This window comes from Panthera pardus, unplaced genomic scaffold (assembly GCF_024362965.1).
Source record: "Panthera pardus isolate Hobbes unplaced genomic scaffold, ASM2436296v1 HiC_scaffold_5, whole genome shotgun sequence".
In the NCBI taxonomy this organism is placed as follows: domain Eukaryota; kingdom Metazoa; phylum Chordata; class Mammalia; order Carnivora; family Felidae; genus Panthera; species Panthera pardus.
Window position 1 is genome coordinate 7,845,923 of NW_026526980.1, and position 23,043 is coordinate 7,868,965.

General features: G+C 44.1%; 1 protein-coding gene across 3 annotated transcripts in view; it reads right to left on the minus strand.

Moving 5' to 3' along the window:
- PARN (poly(A)-specific ribonuclease) overlaps nucleotides 1-23,043 on the minus strand; it is a 168,150-nt gene that overhangs the window by 133,552 nt on the left and 11,555 nt on the right. For 2 of the 3 annotated variants that reach the window (XM_019468638.2, XM_019468639.2), the window contains exons 7-14: nucleotides 19,227-19,392; nucleotides 17,741-17,806; nucleotides 16,968-17,006; nucleotides 15,613-15,655; nucleotides 12,749-12,829; nucleotides 8,419-8,475; nucleotides 4,362-4,439; nucleotides 6-49 (exon numbers count right to left, since the gene is read on the minus strand). In XM_019468638.2, coding sequence (XP_019324183.2) covers nucleotides 6-49; nucleotides 4,362-4,439; nucleotides 8,419-8,475; nucleotides 12,749-12,829; nucleotides 15,613-15,655; nucleotides 16,968-17,006; nucleotides 17,741-17,806; nucleotides 19,227-19,392 — 574 coding nt within the window. The remainder of the gene's footprint in view (nucleotides 1-5; nucleotides 50-4,361; nucleotides 4,440-8,418; nucleotides 8,476-12,748; nucleotides 12,830-15,612; nucleotides 15,656-16,967; nucleotides 17,007-17,740; nucleotides 17,807-19,226; nucleotides 19,393-23,043) is intronic. The other variant, XM_019468640.2, reaches the window with a different exon arrangement.

The window sequence follows — 23,043 nt, forward strand, 5'->3', positions numbered from 1 at the left end:
CTTACCTGGGGAAAACACATGTTGTCATCTCCTTAAACTCATTTAAGTCCTAAAAAACAACAAAACACGGACGATGACTTGCTGCGATTTTTACTAAATACACTCACAATACTGCAAACATACATGAACATTTCAAGCTTCACAGCTCTCTCTTCAAACTGTGATACTCATGCGGGCCCTTTAAACTCAACGGCCAGATTCATTTCCAGTTAATAATTACTTTCTGAAAATCTTCACAATCTCCTCACTGACTGGGATCCTATGATCTGAAATAAAACCTTTGCATAACCAAAATAGACAAACTCCAGTATCTTATGGCTGAAACAGGAGGGGGAAAGGTTTCTATTACACAAAGAAAGCTTTTAGTAATAGCTCTATTCAGCAAATCCATCCTAACAGCGAGACTAGCACGGTTATTTAAATAGAATGGTTTATATAGGAAATGGGCATTGTGTAAACTAGGTTATACTGTTACTGAGAACGCCTCTGAAATGCTAGTTAAAAAGGCCATTAAAGCACAGACCTTCCAATATGCAAGATGCATGCTTTAACTACTCAGAAAATTGCTAAAGAAGCACCAGTAGCAAGTGCCTAAATTAGACAATTTATTTCCCGGTTTGTTTTGATCAGGAAGTCTAAAGCTGAAAGGAGACGACTCCAATTTTGAATGAACTCATTTACATACATAATTGCCACGCTAGACTGAATCGTCATACTCCTGACCCTTTGTAACTACACTTCTCTTCAGCGTTATTCATGCTTCATAGCAAACTGCCACTTCCAATTAGCTTTCCAAGCCTATAAATACACACTGTATTTAGCTAGTTGGGAATATTTACCAGCTTTTCAGTGGCTGTCGTTAAATTAACAGACAATACGTGAACAAGTGGTTTCAGTGCTGAAGCCAAACAAAAATACAATGACTGCTGTCACCCCTCAATGCCATCACAGAGCCTCAAAAGCAAGAAAAAATTAGAATTCTGGCTCCTTCCAGGGCTAGCGTATATAACAGAGCTCTGGACCAAGGCCTTCTAAAAGGTCATGCCTAAGTACCAAGAAGATTCTTCAGAAGAGACTCTCCCCTAAAAGGCAGCTCCAAAACATGGATTCTTCAGAACGCTTTTAAATGCAAAATGTGGTACTAGTGCATGCAAAAGTTCTCCCATTTTAAATATGTTTTCGCATTTATTCTCAATGCTTCTTCCAAAACTAGCTGGAAGAAAACCATTTTCTCCTTCTGACGGACAGAACACAAAGTTCAATTACTTACTAAGGTCGCCTTAGTAATAAAGCAAGGGATGAAGCCAAGTCTCCTAACTCATGTCCGACTCTGCGGCAAATCACATGCCCTTTCTACTAGAACTGGATTCAGAACTACAATAGTTTTTCATTCAAGGTGACATTTATTAAGCGCGTGGACAATGTGCTATACTAGGCGTTTGGACCCGTAAACCCCTTCTCCAGGGGAGCCGATCACCTAGAAGAAAGGGGGGGAGCTGTCAACAAAAACTGTAGGCACAAGAGGTACACGGTTCTGTGAGAGTTCAGAGAAAGGAAAGATCACCTCTCGGGCAAGGCAAGCGGGCATGGAAAACTTCATGGAAGAGGCGTCTGCTGGACCTTGGTAAGACAGGGAAAGCTGCATACAGCAAACGTGGAGAAAATCCAAAGTAGAGGAAATGGGAGACCAAACCACGGACAGGCTGAAACACAAAGCAGTTCCCAGGAACAAATGAGCCAGGCCTGCTGGCCGAAAGGAGACCAACAAGTGACGAGAAGGCACAGGACAGCTGGGCCAGATCACAGAGAAGCTGGATACGCCAGGCTACAAAGAATCAGCTGTATAGAAAAGCAAAGAATATGGGATTAGGTTCAGACTTTTGAGCAGGGTCAGTGATGTGAGCAGAGCCATATATCAGAAGATTATAAAACTAGCACAGTCAGAAGATAACTCAATTGTTAACATTCAATGCCTCCTCTGTGCCAAGCTCTATTTGGTGTTCAGACGCAGGATGTTAACACACTTTCCTCTTTCCTTACCAATCACTTCACTGGTTTAAAGGTCAAAAAAATCACGAGAGGAGCTGCTGTACTTGGCCAACAGAAGTGGCTGATCTGCAGTAAACATTAGCTGTTTAGATTATACACTGCAAATTCACACCGGTCCTATTTGTTTTGAGACTCACCACTACGAAAACTTTGAGTCCCAGAGGGTGATACAGTTGTCCTAAAAGCCCTGACAGTCCTGAGGGTACAGAAATAGGAAAAGGGGAGCAGCAGATCCACTGTATTCTCAGCTGGGCTTTGCTAGACTTTTCCAAAGAAAGCAATCAAGACGGCGATGGAATAACGTCTCATAAGAAACATGAAATAACTCAGGCTTTGCCTATGTATAAGCGACACTGAGCTCTGAAGGAGGTATCTTCCAGTCCAGAAGTCATGAAAGATTAATGTGGTGGCAGCTGAAAGCAGGGATTGGCAAATCATGGCCTACAGGCCAAATCTGGCCCGTTACCTATTTTTTAAACAAAGTTTTACTCGAACAAAGCCACACCCATTTGTTTATCCATTCTATGGCCATTTTCGGGCTATAATGGCAGTGCTCAGAGCTGTGACATAGACTGTACACCCTGCAAAGCCTAAAATATCTTACTATCTGGCCGTTTATAGAAAAAGTTTGCCAACCTTTGTTTTAAAGGACGAGCTGAAAGACAAGGAAGCCTGCCTGGGGTCTGCTAGGCTCCAGATGAGAAGGCTACTTGCAGTTAAAACGAAGAGGTCCAAATGTGAGAGACGGCACGGAGACAAGTGGTCAGGATTCTGTAAGTGATCAGGAAGAGGCCCAACTAACGTCAAAAAACAGTACTGGTGAGAGGGTATCGTTTATAATTTATAGTAAAGGAATAAGGAGAGATAACTGGTTGGGAGAGAGTGAGAAGGGAAGAAAGGCAGTGTAAGCTACACATCTCGTCTGAGACCTAGAAATTACAAACACCTCCTGGTCTGAAGGCTATCCGGATGGAGTCGTGTGGAGTCGGCGGGAACTGTGCACCTGCATCCGGGGAATGACCACGGCTGGAGATAAAGATGGCACTGTCTTCGGCTGACGGTATGAGTGTGGGTGAGATCCCCGAAGGCGGAAAGCAGGGAGAGCCAATAAAGGAGTGGGGAGGACGAGCAATGGGAGGTAAGCAAGATGAGGCCACGTGCACAGTTGGGAGCAGAGGAGGAAGAGACAGAAGAGAACCTCCTTTCCTGCAGGGCCCAAGAAGCCCGTGCCCTGGTGCACTGAGACAACTTGGCTCCAGGAGCAAAAACGGTAAGGTTGACAGAGAATCTAAGGGAGGCAGCCCCACAAGAGGTAATCGTGAATTTTGTAGGACCTGATCCAGCTCGGCTGACCCGCAGCACAACTGGCCTTCAAAGGCCCCATTATAGCTAAAGGTAGCAGCAGCGAACTGGGAGACCACAGCCGTGGCCGAAGAAGCCTCGGCCAGAGCTAACCGAGCAAACCGCTGGCGTTAAGACGGAACAAAGGTCCAACTTTGCTCTGGCAATGGCGGACGACTGAAGATTCCCGATAACGGCTTGTAAGTACATCTCTTCAAAAATGTACGACTAAGCACATGAGACTCTCTCCCTGGGAACATGGTGCCTACAAGGAAACAGCTCTCGTGTAGAGAACACTGTCACAGTAGTAAGGAACTGGGAATTTCTTTCTCTTCTTTTTTCAAGTTTTTATTTAAATTCCAGTTAGTTAACACACGGTGTAATATCAGTTTCAGGCGGACGACACAGTAATTGCCCACTCCCACACGTCACCCAGTGCTCTTCCCAGCGAGTGCACTCCTTCCTCCCCCTCCCGACCTAGCCCATCCCCCCACCGCCTCCCCTCTCGCGACCATCAGCGTGTTCTCTACAGTCAAGAGCCTGTTTCTTGGTTTGCCTCTCTCTCTCTTTTTTTCCCCTTTGCTCGTTCGTTTTGTTTCTTATATTCCACATGAGTGAAATCATACAGTGTTTGTCTTTCTCTGACTTATTCCACTTAGCATGATACTCTCTAGCTCCGCCAACATCGTTGCCATGGCAAGGAATCATGAAGTTTTAACACAGCTTGGGACACCTGGGGGACTCACTCCATTGAGTGTCCGACTTCGGCTCATGTCACGATCCTGTAGATAGTGAGTTCGAGCCCTGCATCGGGCTCTGTGCTGACAGCTCGGAGCCTGGAGCCTGCTTGGGATTCTGTGTCTCCCTCTCTCTCTCTGCCCCTCCCCTGTGCTCACTCGCTCTCTCTCTCTCTCTCTCCCCCTCAAAAATAAACATTAAAAAAAAATTTGGACCCAGGCTGAGTCACTTACCGCAGGCAGAGGGCAGTAGAATTGATGAACCGTGTGCATGACATCCAAGAGCATATTGTGTCCAATGACGAGTTTTCCCTACAGAAAGTCAAGGTCAGGAAAAAGACTTCTTGGCACAAAATTATATTGGCGCTTGAGACGGAAATGTGCGGTTCATATTCTATGAGGACTTTGTCCTAAACTTACTTTTTGACATGAAAAAAAAAACCCAAAAAAACCTTGTATGTGGATAAATAAGTTGGGCCCGGCTTTCTTCCTCTTTAATCTCAGCGTATTAGATCCAGAATGCAAAGTAAAAGCACCAATGACTTTGATTTCATTGATGTTTTTCTCCGCTTTTTATTCATCTTGCCACCTTCAAGAATCAGAAGTAGTAAAATTTTTATTGAAGAGCTCAAAAAAGTAACTGAAAATGCTAACTACCTTGACCTGTCAATAATTTGTCAACAGATTCCAAACATCTATTCTAGGAGTGTGTTCTTTAAAACAACTCATTTATTTTCAAAAGATACATTCACAAGAACGCTGAAAGGTAAAAAAAATAAATAAACTTGAGTTCTATTAAACAGGATGAATTTCCATTTCCTTCACATCTCTGTCAAAATTCATGTGCATTTCCAGTGCAATTTGCCGCTTTGCTTTTCAACCAACTGAACTACAGTATGTGTTCAATCAATTACTCCATCATGATAAAAATTTAACTATCAAAATGGAACACTGACCTAAATTCAGCTAGCCAGGTGACACCATTTTTAACATAAAGCATCTGGTCATTACAATGGAGCTTCTGACCGGGTCCCAGTGCACCTCCAGAGTGATACTCCTTGACTCATAGGGCTAACCACAATTCTCTGAAATAAATAACTCCATACAAAATCTTCCAAATCCAACAGACAAGCTCTCCTTTCGGCCACAGCAGTAACTACCACAGTAGGAACCTACTGCCAGATCTGGTTTCTAAACACCATTATCCAATAAAAGGAACCAGGCCTCCGTGGAGACCTTACGGTTCTAGAACTAAGGCAGGGAAAACACAATAGGAGTCTGAACATTCTGTGATGCCAGAAAGTAAGGAGGTGCTCCAAGAAGGATGGGGGCCTGTTCAAAGGACACAGGAGCCAAGCTGAAGAAGCGCCAATGGCCAAAAGTGATACATTTTGAGCAACAAAATAAACAATAAAAATATCAGATTACAATCTGTAGAATAACATAAATTCCTCGAAGTGTGTGCTTCTTTAAACATTTTTTAAATGAATACATAAACATGAAATAAGGGACATTGCTTCCTTACAGAAGAATTCCAAGAACAAGGGTAGAAAGAAAGAAGAAAATATAAACTCACCATTAAAACACCAAAGCAATAATGGCTGCAGACAAAATCCACTGACATGCTGTTTTAGTGGGCAAGAGGTTGAGAAAAAGCAGCATTTTCATAGTCTCAAAGTATCCCCCCGAATTTATTAGCCACAGAGGGACAAATGATAATGTCACAGTACACAATTCCAGCAGATACCAGCTCAACCAGGTGATCAAGGTCAACATCACAAACTATCATTTCCGTGGGATTCTTGCCAAAACTGTACATCCTCAATCCAATCGTGAGAAAAGATCAGGCAAACCCAAACTGAGGGATATCTGACAAAATTACGATCAGCATTCTTTAAGCACATCGAATTACAAAAGACAAAAAGAGACTGCTCAGAGGGCTGAAGACTAAAGGGAAAGGACAAGTCAATGCGACATAGGATCCTGGAAAGAATTGTGAATGGAAAACGGAGTCAGTGGGGAGAGTGATGAAGTTCAAATCAGCTCGAGAGTCCGGTTCATAATACTGTACCAGCGTTAATTTCCTGGTTCTGATACCCCCGTGGTTATATGAGGCATCAGTGTAAGGGTAGCTGGGCAAGGGATCTACGGAAACTCAACTATTTTTGCAACTTGTCTATAGTTTCTTAAACTATAGAAAATACATATTTACTACGAACAGTGCCAGGGAGAGAATGTGGTGTCATATAAATATTTAAGAGTGTTCAGTGTTCACTGGCTTTACATAGCCCGACTCTGTTTTTAAGGGATGTGGTTTAGAAATATTAAATGTCTGGATTGCTAAGAAATAGGACTTTTCTTCAGTAGTAGGCTTTGTGACGTTAACTACCAACGGTCATCAACATGCTACGAATTATTCTGTAGGAGACAAGACAACAGGGAGGGAAAACCAACAAACACACAGCCAGCGAAGGCATCTGAATATGAACCAGGAAAACAAACAGTCTCAGGATGGCTACCAGAGCTCAAAGCCAACTGACGCCCCACATGTCTGTACAGGCCAGCCTCAGTAAAATTAACCACTTGACTGAAGTCCGCAGGCTGAGTGTGTATAATGGAAGCAAATGTGACCAGAAGACCCTCTTTGCTCCTCTGGATACCTGTTATCCTAGCCACTTCTGAACAGACTCTCACCTTGTTTCTCTCCAGACTCATCTGGCTTTCTATTCCACTCTGACTACCTCACTCACTTCAGACCAACAGCTCCCAGTGAGCTCAGGGCTCTGTCACTGCTGTCTGTCCCCAGTCGAGGACAGTGGCAGGCCTGCCCTCAAGACCTGATCTGACAAGCCCACACCTGGTGGTGGGACAGCCACGGAACTCTGGGGGGATCTCTACAGCCTTAAAGTGTCCTTAATACAAAGCTGGGCATCTAAGGGACAAGATGATTCCGTCTCTAGGGGGGACAATTCCTTCTCCATGGCCGACACTCAAGGAACAGAAAGTCTTAGACTCCAGGCTATTTAGCAACCCAGCAAGCTGCCTGACTCGGATGTACAATCCGCAAAACCACCAGCAGCCTGACCCAGTTTATCTGTGCAAGATGTGGAGGCCTCTTTGCCAAAGGAACTTAGGAAACAAGCAAAAATGTCTACCGTACCTATCATGGAACTCTCTAGCATATATACACAAATAGTCAACACATTTTGAAAACTCATCAAATATCATCAAAGCTATCAAGATAGAAGATTCAGTTACAGTTATACAGAACTCCGTTATTTTTGTCCTCTAGATTCTTCTAATTAAGGAAAAACGCCCTCAGTCAGAAACCTGATTATTTCTCCCCACACTGTCCTTTCTTATTCCACTTCTTACTAGTTTTGAGAATAATAAATGTTAGTTTCACGCAGCCATATAAAGACATTGTAGTATAATCCTATGCATTTTACAAGAAAACCTTTTCTTTTCAATTTTTTAAAGTAATCTCTACACCCAACATGGGCCTCGAACTCCCAACCCCGAGATCAAGAGCTGAACGCTCTACTCACTGAGGAACCAGGCGCCCCTATGAGAAAACCTTCCGAAAAATGGTGTGTATCCAATCAACAATTACAACGTCCCACCCGGTGCATTATAACCAGTCTCCCTCCGTACCAGGTAAACATTCTACATGTGATCAAATGGCTAATCCACAATCATAACTAAGCATCTCACCTTAGATGTTATATTCAGAAATCTAGTTAAAAAGAAAAAGCCTGGGGGTGCCTGGGTGGCTGAGTCAGTGGAGCGTCGGACTTCAGCTCAGGTCATGATTCGTGAGTTTAAGCCCAACATCAGGCTCCGTGCTGACAGCACAGAGCCTGCCTGTGATAATCTCTCTGCCCGCCCCCACCCCTCCCCACCCACCGCTCTCGCTCCCTCTCTCTCAAAATAAACAAATAAAAAAAAAAAAAGAAGAAGAAGAAGAAGAAGAAGAAGAAGAAGAAGAAGAAGAAGAAGAAAAGGGCTCCTGGGTGGCTGAGTCAAAGGTACAACTCTTGGTTTCAGTTCATGTTGTGATCTCACATTTCATGAGTTCGAGCCCCAAAATGGGCTCCATGCTGACAGTATAGAGCCCGCTTGGGATTCTCTCTCCCTCCCTCTTTCTGACGCACGGTCTCTCTGTCTCAAAATAAACTGAAAGAAAGAAAGAAAGAAAGAAAGAAAGAAAGAAAGAAAGAAAGAAAGAAAGAGAGAAAGAGAGAGAGGAAGGAAGGGAGGAAGGAAGGAAAATAGACCCTGGTTCACTTACCGAATTGGCAATGGCATGAATAACTCTAGAAAATCCCACAGCGTCATTCAGTTCTTCCTAATTTAGAGAAACAAACCAAGGAAACTATTGATGTACATATATTCCTTAGTTGCACAGGTTAAAACCTAGCCCCCAAAAAGCACTGAAATGTTACATCAAGTTAGACAGCTTTAGTTTCCCATAGTCTGTCTCCATCATCCTAAACAACTGCATCTGAAATGATCAATGTATAGACCACTCTTCTGTTTCAGAACATGGAACTAGCAAGGAGCAAATTATTTATTAGTTACTGTACTAACAGTGCCTAGGGTTTACCCATCACCGCACATCGTTTGCTGAAATTTCTATGGCTAGCAAGCAGTCTTAAAGACACAAACTTTTCAGTGTGCCTGGGTGGCTCAGTTAAGCATCTGACTCAGGTCATGATCTCATAGCTTGTGGGTTGTAGCCCCACATCGGGCTCTGTGCTGACAGCTCAGAGCCTGGAGCCTGCTTCGGATTCTGTGTGTGTGTGTGTGTGTGTGTGTGTGTGTGTGTGTATCTCCCTCTGCCCCTCCCCACTCACACTTTGTCTCTCTCTCTCAAAAAATAAACAAACATAAAATAAAAAAAAAAACCAAAAAACCCACAATCTTTTCTCAGCTGCCACCTGCTGACCAAATTCAACACTGCATTAAATTCTGAGGAAACCTATCCAGCAGTTGACGGATCCCATCAAGCATTCTCCAAATTCTCCCGGCTTTTTCGTCAAATGCATTTTTTATACAACGTTTATAGTACAACATTCTGAGACCCATCCCCATTCGGTTTTGTCCCTCCTTTCTTCCCGGTGGTGGGTAAATGGGCTCAATTTCCCTATCTTGCGAGCAGCCGCAGCCCCGTCTGCTCTCATCACGGCTACATAACTCAAGTCTTCCCTCTGCTCACTAGCTCCAGCTTCAATGCCAGCTACCTGCAGCCCTCTGCTCTCTGGCCTCTCCCTCACTGAAGCTGCTCCTCTCTTTCAACAACTCCCAAAGCTAACGAGTGTTGGCCGGGATGTGGAGAAAACTGTAACACTCGTGCCCTGTTGGTGGAAACACAAAGTGGCACAGTCACTACGGAAAACAGTATGGTGGTTCCTCAAAAAATTAAATATATAGGGGCGCCTGGGTGGCTCAGTCGGCTAAGCGTCCGACTTCAGCTCAGGCCGTCATCTCGAGATCCGTGAGTTCAAGCCCCGCATCGGGCTCTGTGCTGCCGGCTTGGAGCCTAGAGCCTGCTTCGAATTCTGTGTGTCCCCATCTTGCTTGCACTGTCTCTCTCCCTCTCAAAAATAAAGAAATGTTTTTAAAAAAATTTTTTAATTACATAAAGAATTTCCATACGATCCAGCAATTTCATTTCTGGGTATCTACCCAAAGGAACTGAAAGCAGGAACTCCAGGAGATAGTTGCACACCCTTGATCACAGCAGAGTTATTTCACAAAGATCAAAAAGGTGGAAGCAACCCAGTATCCATGATACGTGAGTGAAGAAAATGTGGCATATACAGACAATGGACTATTATTCAGCTTAAAAAGGAAGGGAATTCTGATCCCTGCTACAACATGGATGAACCCGGGGACATCACGCTAAGTGAAATAAGCCAGTCACAAAGAGACAAACACTGTAGGACTCCACTCAGAGAAGGTACCAGGAGTAGTCAAACTCCTAGAGACAGAAAGTAGAATGGTGGGTGGCAGGGGCTGGGGCAGGGGGTAGACAGGGAGCCAGTGTTTAATGGGGACAGAGTTTCAGTTTTGCAGGACGAAAACAGTTACGAGGACAGATGGCAGGGATGGCTAGACAATAAGGTGAACATACTTACTACCACAGAACTGTATGCACACTTAGAGATAGGATATGGGCGACTGGGGGGCTCAGTCAGGTAAATGTCTGACTTCCACTCTGGTCATGATCTCACAGTTTGAGACTGTGAGTTCGAGCCCCGCCTTAGGCTCTCTGCTGCCAGCAAAGAGCCCGCTTTTTAATCCTCTGTCCCCCTCTCTCTGCCCCTCCCCTGCTCGATCTCTCTCTCTCTCTCTCTCTCTCTCTCTCTCTCTCTCTCTCTGTCTCAAAAATAAATAAATGTTTAAGGGCACCTGGGTGGCTCAGTAGGTTAAGCCTCCAACTTCGGCTCAGGTCATGATCTCATGGTCCGTGAGTCTGAGCCCCGCATCAGGTTGTGCTGACAGCTCAGAGCCTGGAGCCTGGTTCAGATTCTGTGTCTCCCTCTCTCTCTGCCCCTCCCCTGCTCGCACTCCATCTCTCTCTCTTTCTCTCTCAAATATAAAAAATAAAACATAAAAGAAAATTCTTAATGTAAAATAAGAAATAGGGTAGTAAATTTTATGTGTATTTTGCCACAATTAAAACTTTTTTTTAACTTTTAAGACCGTTTTTTAGAAACTTCACATCGCTATGCAAATTTTTAATGACATTTTGATGGCTTCCTCCCAGACAGACTGTTAGCTCTTAGACAGGAAAGCCAGGAATCATTTATTCTTATACCCTCTGTACCTACCATAATGCTTGAACATATGGGGAATATGTTTAAATGGTGAATAATCTGACCCTAATTCCTATACCAAAGTTTTGATTCTTCCTTGTGACCAGAGGTCCTTCTCGTCAAGTGCATGAATTCCTGTGGTGGGGAGTGCTGGGTTGGGGTCCCAGCTAAATATCCCGGTTCCCTTGGGTCTCAAGATTTCTGTCTCTTTCTCCTCTGTCCTCTGGCAAACTGTAACAGATATTTGGAATTCTATCTCTCAAAACCGTTACTAAACTTTTACTGCAACACTTTAAAAAAAAAAAAAGAACAACTCCTCCCAAGGCTAAGCCAACGGCCACATCTCAGTCCTTATCCTTACTCCTCCACGCCGACGTCCCCTTCTTTGAACATCCTCTTTCCTGGGCTGCTGGCCACAATACTCTCTGGGCACATGTTTCTACTTCTGCCTAACATTTAAATGCTAGATCTTTCAGGAACCCACCCCAGACCATCTTCCTCTCATTCTTCAGCACATGGGAGGTGCTCCAACCCAGGCCCAGTCTCTCCACCCACGACGGCCACACCTAGCCCTCACCTCACCTTCTCTCCTGCGCTCCAGAATGACAAGCCTGCCTACAGGACACTCACCCTTGCACATATCCACTGAAGACACACAGGCCAAGGCCTGAGTCAGGACCAATCTCCCGTTGGAACACCCCAGGGGGAGCCGGTGGGTGGGACGCAGGGGCTTGTGAGGAGCTGCTACCCGGCCATCTCCCGCCCGCCTCCCTCTCTCTCCCAGGAGGCTGTCATACGGCTTCTCAGGTTCTGATGAGGCAAGCGGGTTTTCTGCCCCACCCTCCTTTGCAGAATGGAGCTACGGCACAGAAAAGCACTTAGCTGTGGTCTAGAATTGACTGTTCGGTAACGGGTAGCCACAACTCACGCCGCAGTCCCCTGGCCCCTTTGGTTTCAGTGTTGTCTTTCTGGTGTGTGGGACAGGGACCAGATGTAGTTGGCACCACTGGCTGATCCTCCTTCTTCATATAATAAGCTGCCTAAATCCAACAGTGGCTTTTTGCATCTTTACTGGTTCAATCGGTCAGGTGTGGCCCCTACTCACCCCTGGGTCACCTCCTGGCCTCCTCCACCCACGTATCACTCCAGGCCACCCCACCTGCCATCCGTCTCAACAGCTCCAATCTCTGGCCTAACTATTGTTCTTCTCTCCCCTTCCACTCTCGCCACCCACACCCCATCCCAAATGCCACCGATTCTACCTTCTAAATGCTTCCAGGTTCCACCTCAACTGCTACTCACTCACTGTTCTGTTCTCGCTCACCGACACCTCTTGGCCAGGTGACTTACTCCGCAGCACATAACAGCAACCAGGAGGAGGCTGCTAACGACGCAGATCCAACCAAGCCATCCTAACCTGTCAAATCACACGTACTACCCTTCGTTTTACGAAAACAGCAACCGCGCCCGAGGCTGAACACAGCAGTATCAGTTAACGGGCACGAGGTTCCGTGCCACACAATCTGAATGCAGACCAAGAACACTTCCCTCAAGACAGATTCACAAAGGTGAACGGTGGTCAACCACCATGTCAGACTCCTGTTGGTGGCTATGTCTACACTTTTCACCGTTAAGTTGCTCTCATTCCGTTCTAGGTTTTTCTGCCAGTTCAATTCTGCTGTGATAGGAAACTATTCGTTACACTGGAATGTGACACGTGATCTGCAAACACAACGAAAGGACTAAATCAGTACTTAGATGCTGTTTCTCACCCAAACGACGTGACCATGACTCCATTACCTGTTCTTTAGCGTGTTTCTGCTGCTCCCTCCTTTTACGTTCCTCTTCATCTACTTTGCTGATGACGATGTATCGCTCCTTCTGAAAGACATAAGCCAGACGTACAACTTTCTGCAAGCAACCGGATGGCAAGCAATTCAGATACTGCTACCATTTGAAGTTATATGTTTTATCACCACACAGCCTTTCATGGGCTAAATACCCTGAAACCATTTTGAAACGCCGCCGAAAATTGAGTTGATGCATTACAAACCAAGATTCTGCCTCTGTGCTGAAATGACATCCTCCTGCAGTTTATTAACTCACCCCCACCGACATCAGAAGTATCAGTAGACTATGAGGGGTGCCTGGGTGGCATAGTCAGTTGAGCTGATCTCCGACTCCTGATCTCGGCCCAGGTCATGATCTCGCAGTTCATGGGTTCAGGCCCCGCATCGGGCTCTGTGCTGATGGTGTGGAGCCTGCTTGGGATTCTGTCTCTCCCTCTCTCTGCCCCTCCCCTGCTTGTGCTCTCTCTCTCTCTCTCTCTCTCTCTCAAAATAAATAAATAAACTTAATAAAAAAAAATTTTTTTTAAAGAAGTGCCAATAGACCATGAGAATAAGACACTTTCCACGACTAACACTAAGAAGTTACACTGCATGTGAACGTGAATTTCTAAATAGTCAGTTTTAAAATAAAATTTCTAACACAGGCAACAACCTCTTTGACCTTGGCTGAAGCAACTTTTTTTTTTTTAGTTTTTTTAATGTTTATTTATTTTTCGAGACAGAGACTGACAGAGTGTGAGCAGGGGAATGGCAGAGAGAGAGAGAGAGAGGAAGACACAGAATCAGAAGCAGGCTCCAGGCTCCGAGCTGTCAGCACAGAGCCCGATGCGGGACTCAATCCCATGAACCGTGAGATCATGACCTGAGCCAAAGTCAAACGCCCAACCAACTGAGCCACCCAGGCTCCCTGAAGCAGCTTCTTAATAGACACATCATCAGAGGCCAGGGAAACAAAAGCAAAAACGAACTACTGGGACTTGATCAAGATAAAAAACTTCTGCATGGCGAAAGACACAATCTATAAAACTAAAAGGCAACCAATGGAATGGGAGAAGACATCTGCAAATGACATATGTGATAAAGCGTTAGTATCCAAAATCTATAAAGAATTTATCAAACTCAATACCCAAAAAACAATTAACTCAGTGACGAAATGGGCAGAAGACATGAATAGACACTTCTCCAAAGACATCCAGATGGCTAACAGACACATGAAAAAATGCTCAACCTCACTCATCACCAGGGATACAAATCAAAACCACGCTGAGATACCACCTCACACCTGTCAGAATAGCTAAAATTAACAACACAAAACCCAGGTGTTGGCGCAGAAGTGGAGAAAGGGGAACCCTCTTGCACTGTTAGTGGGAATGCAAACTGGTGCAGCCACTCTGGAGAAGGGTATGGAGTTACTTCTAAAAATAGAACTACCCAACAAGCCAGCAATTGCACTATTAGATACCCAAAGGATACAAAAATGCTGATTCGAAGGGGCACAGGCACCCCACTGTTTATAGCAGTGTTATCAACAATAGCCAAACTATGGAGAGAACCCAAACCCAAATATCCATACCAATGAATGGAGAAAGATGTAGCGTGTATAGGCGTGTGTGCACGCGCGCGCGTGTGTGTGTGTGTGTGAATACACACCAATGGACTATTACTCGGCCATCAAAAGGAATGAAATCTTGCCATTTGCAATGACGTGGATGGAGCTAGAGCATATTATGCTAAGCTGAATAAGTGCATCAGAGAAAGATAAATACCATATGATTTCATTCAGATGTGGAATTTAAGAAACAAAACAGATGAACATAGGGGAAGGGGGGAAAAGTTGGGGGGAGAGAGGGAAGCAAATCACAAGAGACTGAACGAAAGAGAACAAACAGGGTTGATTCTGGGAGGTGGGTGGGGGTTGGGCTAAATGAGGGATGGGGCCTGAGGGCACCTGTCATGATGAGCGCTGGGTGTTGTATGTAAGTGATAAATCACTGAATCCTACTCCTGAAACCAATATTGCACTGTATGTTAACTACAATTTAAATTTTTTTTCAATGAAAAATAAAATGTCTGTATCGCATTTCATTGACATTAGAAACATATCCTGGATTTCCAGGTAACTTGTCAGAAAACTAGTCCCTTCTTTCTCATATGTTCCGTTTTGAATCAAGTAAGCACACCACATTCTATGTCAAAGTTTGAGATGTATCTTCAAGCAAGATTTTTTTTTAATTTACTTCATCTCTCATTTGACATCTGACTCAAGAGCAACAACAGAGAGTGAAAAAAAAAAAAAAAGACCAACAACAAAATTCTAAAATTCTAAAATTTTGCTCAAGGAACCCGCCTTCAGCCTCCCATTACCCATCACGGTTCCATCAGCGCACCTTGGGAACACATGCCTCAATGTATTCCCAATGCGCACGCTTATGCCTCAGATTCTAGAATTTCATTTCCCGTGCTCACGTAACAGGAAGCCAGTTTTTCATGCAGACCACTACAGCTTTCTGCCGTAACAAGAACACATACTAACATACTAACAAAGTAACACGTGCATACTTTCAAGTTTACAAATCATGTTCATATCCTTCGACCTGCTTGATCACCACAAAACAGCTGTGATCAAAACAGGCACAGATCACCATCCCCATGCTCATCTCCAGGGTACAAAGGAGGAAGACGAGGCTTAGAGAAGTGAAGTGACTTGCCCAAGGTCACCCAGCTCACAGGAAGCAGAGCCAGGAGTCAATTCTGACTCTCAGCACGTCATTGTATCATTGTATGTGTTTGGCCCTGGACAGTTCTTGGGGTTACCTTTTCAGTTTCTAAAGTCTCAACGTGAATGCCTTTGGGATACCTAAAGAAGAGAGAGACAAGAGGACATCACTAGATGAGCCAATGACAGCTAAAACCCTAGGTGTTTTAAAAAGCAACTTGACAGCTATGTTAAGAAGTTTTATTAAATATAAAATAAATACTACTACAACAAAGACTTTATAGTAAACCTATTCCATAATATTTCAGCTACTGAATGTTTCCCTATGTCTGCTTTAAGAATCCAGCAGTGTAGGGGCGCCTGGGTGGCTCAGCCAGTTGGGTGTCCGACTTGATTTCGATGCAGATCATCATCTCATGGTTGACGTGAGTTCAAGACCCGCGTCAGGCTCTCTGCTGTCAGCACAGAGCCTGCTTTGGATCCTCTGTCTCCCTCTCTCTCTGTCCCTTCCCCACTCGTGCTCTTTCTTTCTCTCTCAAAAATAAACATTAAAAAAAATAAAAACTAAAAAAAAAAAAAAAATGCAGAGTGTATCTGATTTCAAATTAACGTTTTAGGACACAGGCATCTTGCTCCCAAATGCAATAACGTTTACTTCCTAAGTGAAATTGTGAAGGTTGTTTTAAATGGTATGGGGCATACACAGAGGAGGTTTGAGAAGAGTAACTCTACTATAGTCTGGCACCAGCGTGTGCATTAGCCAAGGAGAGGGATCTGGAACCCCCATGGAGTCCACTGAAAGGACAACATGACAGGCCAGGAGCCTAGTCAGAGGACAGTGGCCCTTCTCCAGTTTTGTTCAAAGTAAACTCCAGGTACATACATCACTGGTAGATTCTAATGGAAGAACAAGAGGCCCAAATAAAGTCGAATGCAAACTTCCCCCTGCTCGACAACGATATTCAATTTGGGGTTAGAGGTCTGCTCGAAAATACAGTGAAACAAACGGATACAGCACCGGAGAAATACAGGCACACAATTTTGGATATTATTTCAGGGGGTTCACAGACCGCCTAAAACATACCCATGGTCTAACCCATGCCTGAGAAAGAGCATTCATCTGAGTTATTTCCTAGATCTTAAAACCCAATCTTTATCATTTAACCTTCAAAGAACAAAACACTATACATCCGGAACTTAATGAACCTATCGCCAAAGTGACAACTGAAAGGAAATTTAAAAGGTTTAAAAGCATCCGCTACGAAATAACAACAAAGAAAATCAGTGGGTATTCAAGGAACTTAAGAAGGGGAAGTTCAGTACAGCACTGCCCAAGAACATGGTATGGTCAGATCACCAAGAATCTCAGAAGTGAAAGGAGAGCTAAGACATAATATTTAGTTTTCAATCCTGGGTCCCTCACAGAGCTCTCACATAGAATATAAACACTTACTTCCAGCTCAAAGTCTGATAAATTAGTTTTCTTTGGAACCTATAAAAACAAAAGAGAAGGTACTGATTGGGGCTCATTAAAAGAAAATCCTAACTGATCAAGCACTGGTTAGGAAAGACATTTAATTTTTCACAGTGACTCCACGAGAAGCGACAGGTCTCACACAAACAAAACCCGGCAGGATGTTTGAGTGGCAGGATCTCCTACCATCTGTCCTCATCAGAATGTTCTTTAATATTATTGTATCGCATGGGTCGAAGAGGGAGAAGTTCTTCTCCAACCCCAGTGTTACTGCCTGCGGCTGTACGAGGAGTTTAAAGTAGACACACACACTGAAACACTTTTGTGAAGCTAGGCACAAATTATCTGAGCCACTGACTCTTTGAAACACTGATGTTTTCTACTGCAGAGAGAAATTAAAAGGATAGACGTAGCCCAACGGCGAATTCTTTTCTTTGAAGCCTTTATGTATTAAGCACCCCTCGAGGCTCAAGTAGCTACGCCACGCTAGAGCATAGCTGGAGCATAACGTAAAGTCAAAGATGCAACAAGGGGTTTCTCCCCTCCAGGACAGGACAAACTGTTCACTCAGTGTCGCAATATACCAGTGTCCCCAATGTGTTAATGCTAAAGTTAGGGCTTACATCTTGGGAACATACCTATAATAAAAAGACCGTTTATGAATGTGGGTTTAAAAACCCAAAATAGAGCACATGCCAGAAATCATCCACTCTCCAAAAAAAGAACATGTGAAAATATTTAGGGCAACTTACCCAGTACATGGCTCTAAATCCAAGTTCTTGTTTTCTTCACTTTGTAATAAATCTTCAATTTTCTCTCTGAGGAGTTAAAATGAAAACATCGCCATCAGTACCTTTCAGGAATGAAGCGACCAACCAACAGATTAATCATACTCCGAAGCAATTTAAACATCAGAACCCAGGACAATGTAACTCTACCCAATCAGGTTATAAGTTGTAAGTTATACTTAGAGTTATACCTGGTTACCCTTAAAGAAAAATACTTTATCTGGACGTATTCTTTTCGTTGTCGTTATTCATGAGTTAGTGACAAATTCTCAAGGATTCATTGATACAAGGAACTTAAATTTTTACTTTTCTAGGGGAGGAGGGTGGAGGGTTGAGCAAATAGGGACAAGGGGAGAGGGAGATACAGACCTCCACTTATGGAATGAGTAAGTCACAGCAATAAAAAGAGAACAAAAAGGGGCGCCTGGGTGGCTCAGTCGGTTAAGCGTCCGACTTCGGCTCAGGTCACAATCTCACAGTTTGTGAGTTCGAGCCCCGCGTCGGGCTGTGGGCTGATGGCTCAGAGCCTGGAGCCTGCTTCCGATTCTGTGTCTCCCTCTCTCTCTGCCCCTCCCCCGTTCATGCTCTGTCTCTCTGTGTCCCAAAAATAAATAAACGTTAAAAAAAAAAAAAAGAGAACAAAAAGAATACCATCAATGATGGTATAACAGTGATGTAATGGGACAGATCGTAGCTACACTCGGGGCGAACACAGCATAATATATAAACCGGTCAAATCACTACCTTGTACACCTGAAACTAATGTAACAACATGTCAACTATACTCCAATAAAATCAAGTGATTAATTTTTACTTTCCTCGTAAGGCAGTTATACTGAAAACCCAGTGAAACCAGACACTCCTCCAATGGCACGCGTACTTGTCAGAAACTTCATTCAAAGAAACAAAACAAGGGGCTCTGGATGGCTCAGTCAGTTAAGGATCCGACTCTTGATTTTGGCTCAGGTCACGATCTCACGGTTTGCTATTGGCCCACAGGCTGTCTGGGATTCTTTCTCCCTCTCTCTCTGCCCCTTCCCTAACCAGGTTCTCGGTCTCAAAATAAATAAATAAACTCATTTTTTAATTTTAAAAAATGTGGATATGTTGTAAATATCTGGATAGGCCTGTTTCATTCCTCTGCCTTCAGGGAAACTGGACAGTGCCTATCAGGCCCTTGATCCATGCCTACTCCGTCCAACTGGGAGGTCTACCCACTTACTGAGATAGTCTCTTGCTGGGTGACACGCTACAAGTCTAAGTACAGCACACAGAATTCTATCTTACAATGTGCTGTGATTGCACAAATTCAGGTATGACCCAGTGGAATCCTGCCATTCACGGTATCACACCCGTGTGTGCAGTGTTCGTGCAGCACGAGCCTGAGATACAGACGTCAGTCCTGCCCCAACATATCTGCGCGACGCGTTCTTCTAGTCCGGGAACTTACACCACTTGGTCAATAAACTTCTTCTGATCCTCAGGAATCGTCACAGGACATTTTGACGCGTTGGGAGATACGTAAGACAGAGTTCCTGCACCATTGGACTGTAGGCGTTTTTCATCGTACTGCTCCCTTAACTGTCTTTCTTCTTCCTGATTTAAATAGGGAATTCCTAAGTGTAATTTGGAAAAGAATGCATTAGCAGAGGTAACTAAACATAAAAATTTCAACATAAAAAGTTGGTTTTTTTTTTAGCAAACCAGTGAATCTAAAATGCTCAGGCAAGACTTACCATATTTAACTATATCCCAAAAAAATCAACAGAAAAGACAAATGATTTTGAAATACACTGGTCTTTGCTTCTGCACCATGCATTCTTCTTTCAACAAATGTTTCTTTGGCACTTACACCGGGCCAGGTACTGCAGTGGGCCCAAGGGATCTAACAGGGAACAAAGCAGACACCTTCTGCTCCATAGTGAAGGGAAGGACTTTCGACAGGAGGATCAGAGAAGGCCACTGAGAGCAAAGACCGAAAGGGTGAGAAGGAGTCAGGCCAGCAAGGAGCCAGAAGAAGAGTATTTCAGGCTGGGGAAAAACGATCAACGCCCAAAGGATGGAATGGTGTGGACAGCTCCAGAAACAGCAAGGAAGCTGGCGTGACCGGAACACAGGGAACAGGAGAATGGCACAATGTCAGCATGGAGACGGTGGTGTGAAACTGCGCAGGCCTTTACAGGTCGTGATATGAATTTGTTTTATTCAGGGGCACTGGGAGCGCCTGGGTGGCTCAGTCAGTTAAGCGTCGGACTTTGGCTCAGGTTATGATCTCACGGTTTTGTGAATTCGAGCCCCGCACAGGGCTCTGTGCTGACAGCTCAGAGCCTGGAGCCTGCTTTGGACTCTGTCTCAGTCTCTCTTTCTCCTCCCCTGTTCACTCTCTTTCTCTCTCAAAAATAAATAAACATTAAAAAAAATTAAAGGGGCGCCTGGGTGGCTCAGTCTGTTGAGCGTCCGACTTCGGCTCAAGTCGTGACCTCACGGTTGGTGAGTCTGAGCCCCGCATCAGGCTCTGTGCTATCAGCTCAGAACCTGGAGCCTGCTTTGGATTCTGTGTCTCCCTCTCTCTCTCTGCCCCTCTCCCGCTCACGCTTAGTCTCTCTCTGTCTCTCAAAAATAAATTAAAATGATAAAAAAAAAAAATTTTTTTTTAATTGAAAAAAAAGAACCTGTTTTATTCGAAGAGCAACAGAATGCCATTAGAAGGTTTTAAGCAAGACAATTACATTATCTGTTTGTTTTTAAAAGAGATCATTTCGACTCCCATGAAGATTGAAGTAGGGAAGCCAGTTAAAAGCAATTATCCAGGCAAGAGATAACTGCTTACGTCAGAGGTCAGTAACCTTTCCCTTAAAGCATACAGTATATGTTTTAGGCTTGTGGGCCACATGGGGAATCTCTGTTGGAACCAATCAACTCTGCTCTTGTAACATGAAAATGGCCACGCATGACGGGTAAATGAACAGGCATGGCTTTATTTACAATAGGACTTTATTTGCAAAATGGGCTGTGGGTCTTGGTTTGTGACCCAGCTTAGACTAGAGACAGAGAAGATGAATACAGAGATAGGAGAGATATAACCTGCTGATATACTGGAAGGGAGGGATAAAGGGAAGAGGAGAATCGAAAACGCTACCTAGGTGTTAGGTGTAAGCAGCTGGGAAGACGGCAGGTGTACTTACAGAGGTAGGGAACCCTGGGCAAAGAATAGCTTTGGGGCCCAAGACATGAAAATCAAAACCTACCACCTGAATACATAAATCAGCTAAGGGTATATATGAATTAAGGGCTGTGGATATAAGCCTAATGCTCAGGAAAAAGGTAATGAGATATAAATTTAGGTATCATCAGAATACGGGTGGCATTAAAAGCCACGGGACAGTAATAAACTTTTTTGATGATAGAATTAGAAAAATCACCGTTTATCAGTAATACTAATCATTCCATGCAAGAATCATCGGTGAATGCTACAACTAATTGGCAGAAAAGGCGATCAACATTAATAACACCATCAGTTGCACGACATTAATGTGCTTACTAGCACTGAACTGAATACTTAAAAATGGTTAAGATGGTAAATCCTATGCGCATTTTTCCACAATTTAAAAAAAAAAAAGGTAACACCACCAGTGATGAGACTGAGTACTTGAGAAGGACAAGAGGTAGTGCTGTCACAGAAAGAAAGGCTGGAGGTGCGTTCAGTTACTGGTGATGAGACCCACGGTGCTCCCAAGGGCAGAGATGGCTAAGGGGAGCTGGAAGCAAAGACTGCTGAGCAACTGGTTGAGAAACAGACAGGACAGGCCATTTGCTGGTCATCCCTGTGGGTGGTGATGTCACCCATAATGAGGAGAGAGTCAGGAATGGAGAGAAGACAGAAAGCCGAAGCCAAGGCTGTCGTGAATGCCACACCCATGAAATCAGCAAAAAGAGGGGCCGTAGAGCCCATGACATATCCCGTGGCTCCTGGGAAGAGGGAATCCACATAGCTGTCACATGGCATGGTAAAACAAGGACACCCACCGATGCCTGCCTGGAGAGAGAGAGAGAGAGAGAGAGAGAGAGAGAGAGAGAGAGATAAGACCACCTATGCTCCAGAGGGTGCAGGGGAAGTGAAGCAAGAGTCACCTGATTCCCTTTCACGCAAGGAAGTCAAAGGCACTTCTGAGAAGACGGCCAGAAGAAAAGGGTCTGGATTTGCAGAGCCCGAGCGCAAAAAACTGGTAAGGAAGAGAAGGGACGATCGAGAACAGATTGAGAGTATCAGCCACAGTGTGGGGCTAAGAGTCTGGCAATGACAGATGTCCTGGGAGTCCCGATTCAGTTGTGACGAAAATACTCCGAGGTCTGACTATAAAACAAGGAGAATGAGGCACACACTCCAACTTGGCTGTTTCTCTCCTTTTATGAAAATAAAACCATCAGGCTGGAAATTATACATCCACAGGAGACTGGTTAAAGCAGTTCCTTCAACAGATTTTTGCACTTATTCCAATAGAGCGCTCTAACTACATTTGGAACCTGTATTTGATAACAGCTTTCAGAGTCAAGTTTGAGCCAAAGGGAAAAAAATTTTTAGAATATCCAAACTGTGCTGCCCAGCTGGTTCACTCACTGCATTAAGCGTTTTGGGCTCCAAAATCTTTTTTTTTTTTTTTTTTTTTTTTTTTTTCCAAAAAGTCAAAAACATTGGGGTGTCTGGATGGTTCAGTCATTAAGCATCCAACATTGGCTCAGGTCATGATCTCCTGGTTTATGAGTTCGAGCCCCAAGTTGGGCTCTGTGCTGACAAGTCAGAGCCCGAAGCCTGCTTCAAGTATGTGTCTCTCTTTCTGCTCCTCTCCCGCTCATGCTCTCTCTCTGTTTCAAAATTAAACAAACAAAAAAAAAAAAAGTGAAGGTGGAGCACCACTGAATCAACTAAAAAACACTATGGTGTGGGTTCTGAAGGGCTCACAAGGAGATCCTGGTGAGGGGAAGATAATTTTTTGAATATGTGTTCCAACACTTGTATTACAAAAAATCTCCCTCAACTCACTCAATAATTGGGCGTTCACTATGGAAAAAAAATACAATTTATGAGATTAGGTAAAAGTAGTTACTGACCTTACAGCAGCAGGTGCTGAAAACTGCTGGCAAAACCAGAGGCTTTCCGAAACACTTTTCAGGAACAAAAGGAAGGGAAAAACTCCGGTAGGGACTTTCACGGCCAATATTCGCTCATCGAATATTAGTGTCACCTCCCTGACACAGAAGACGACTTG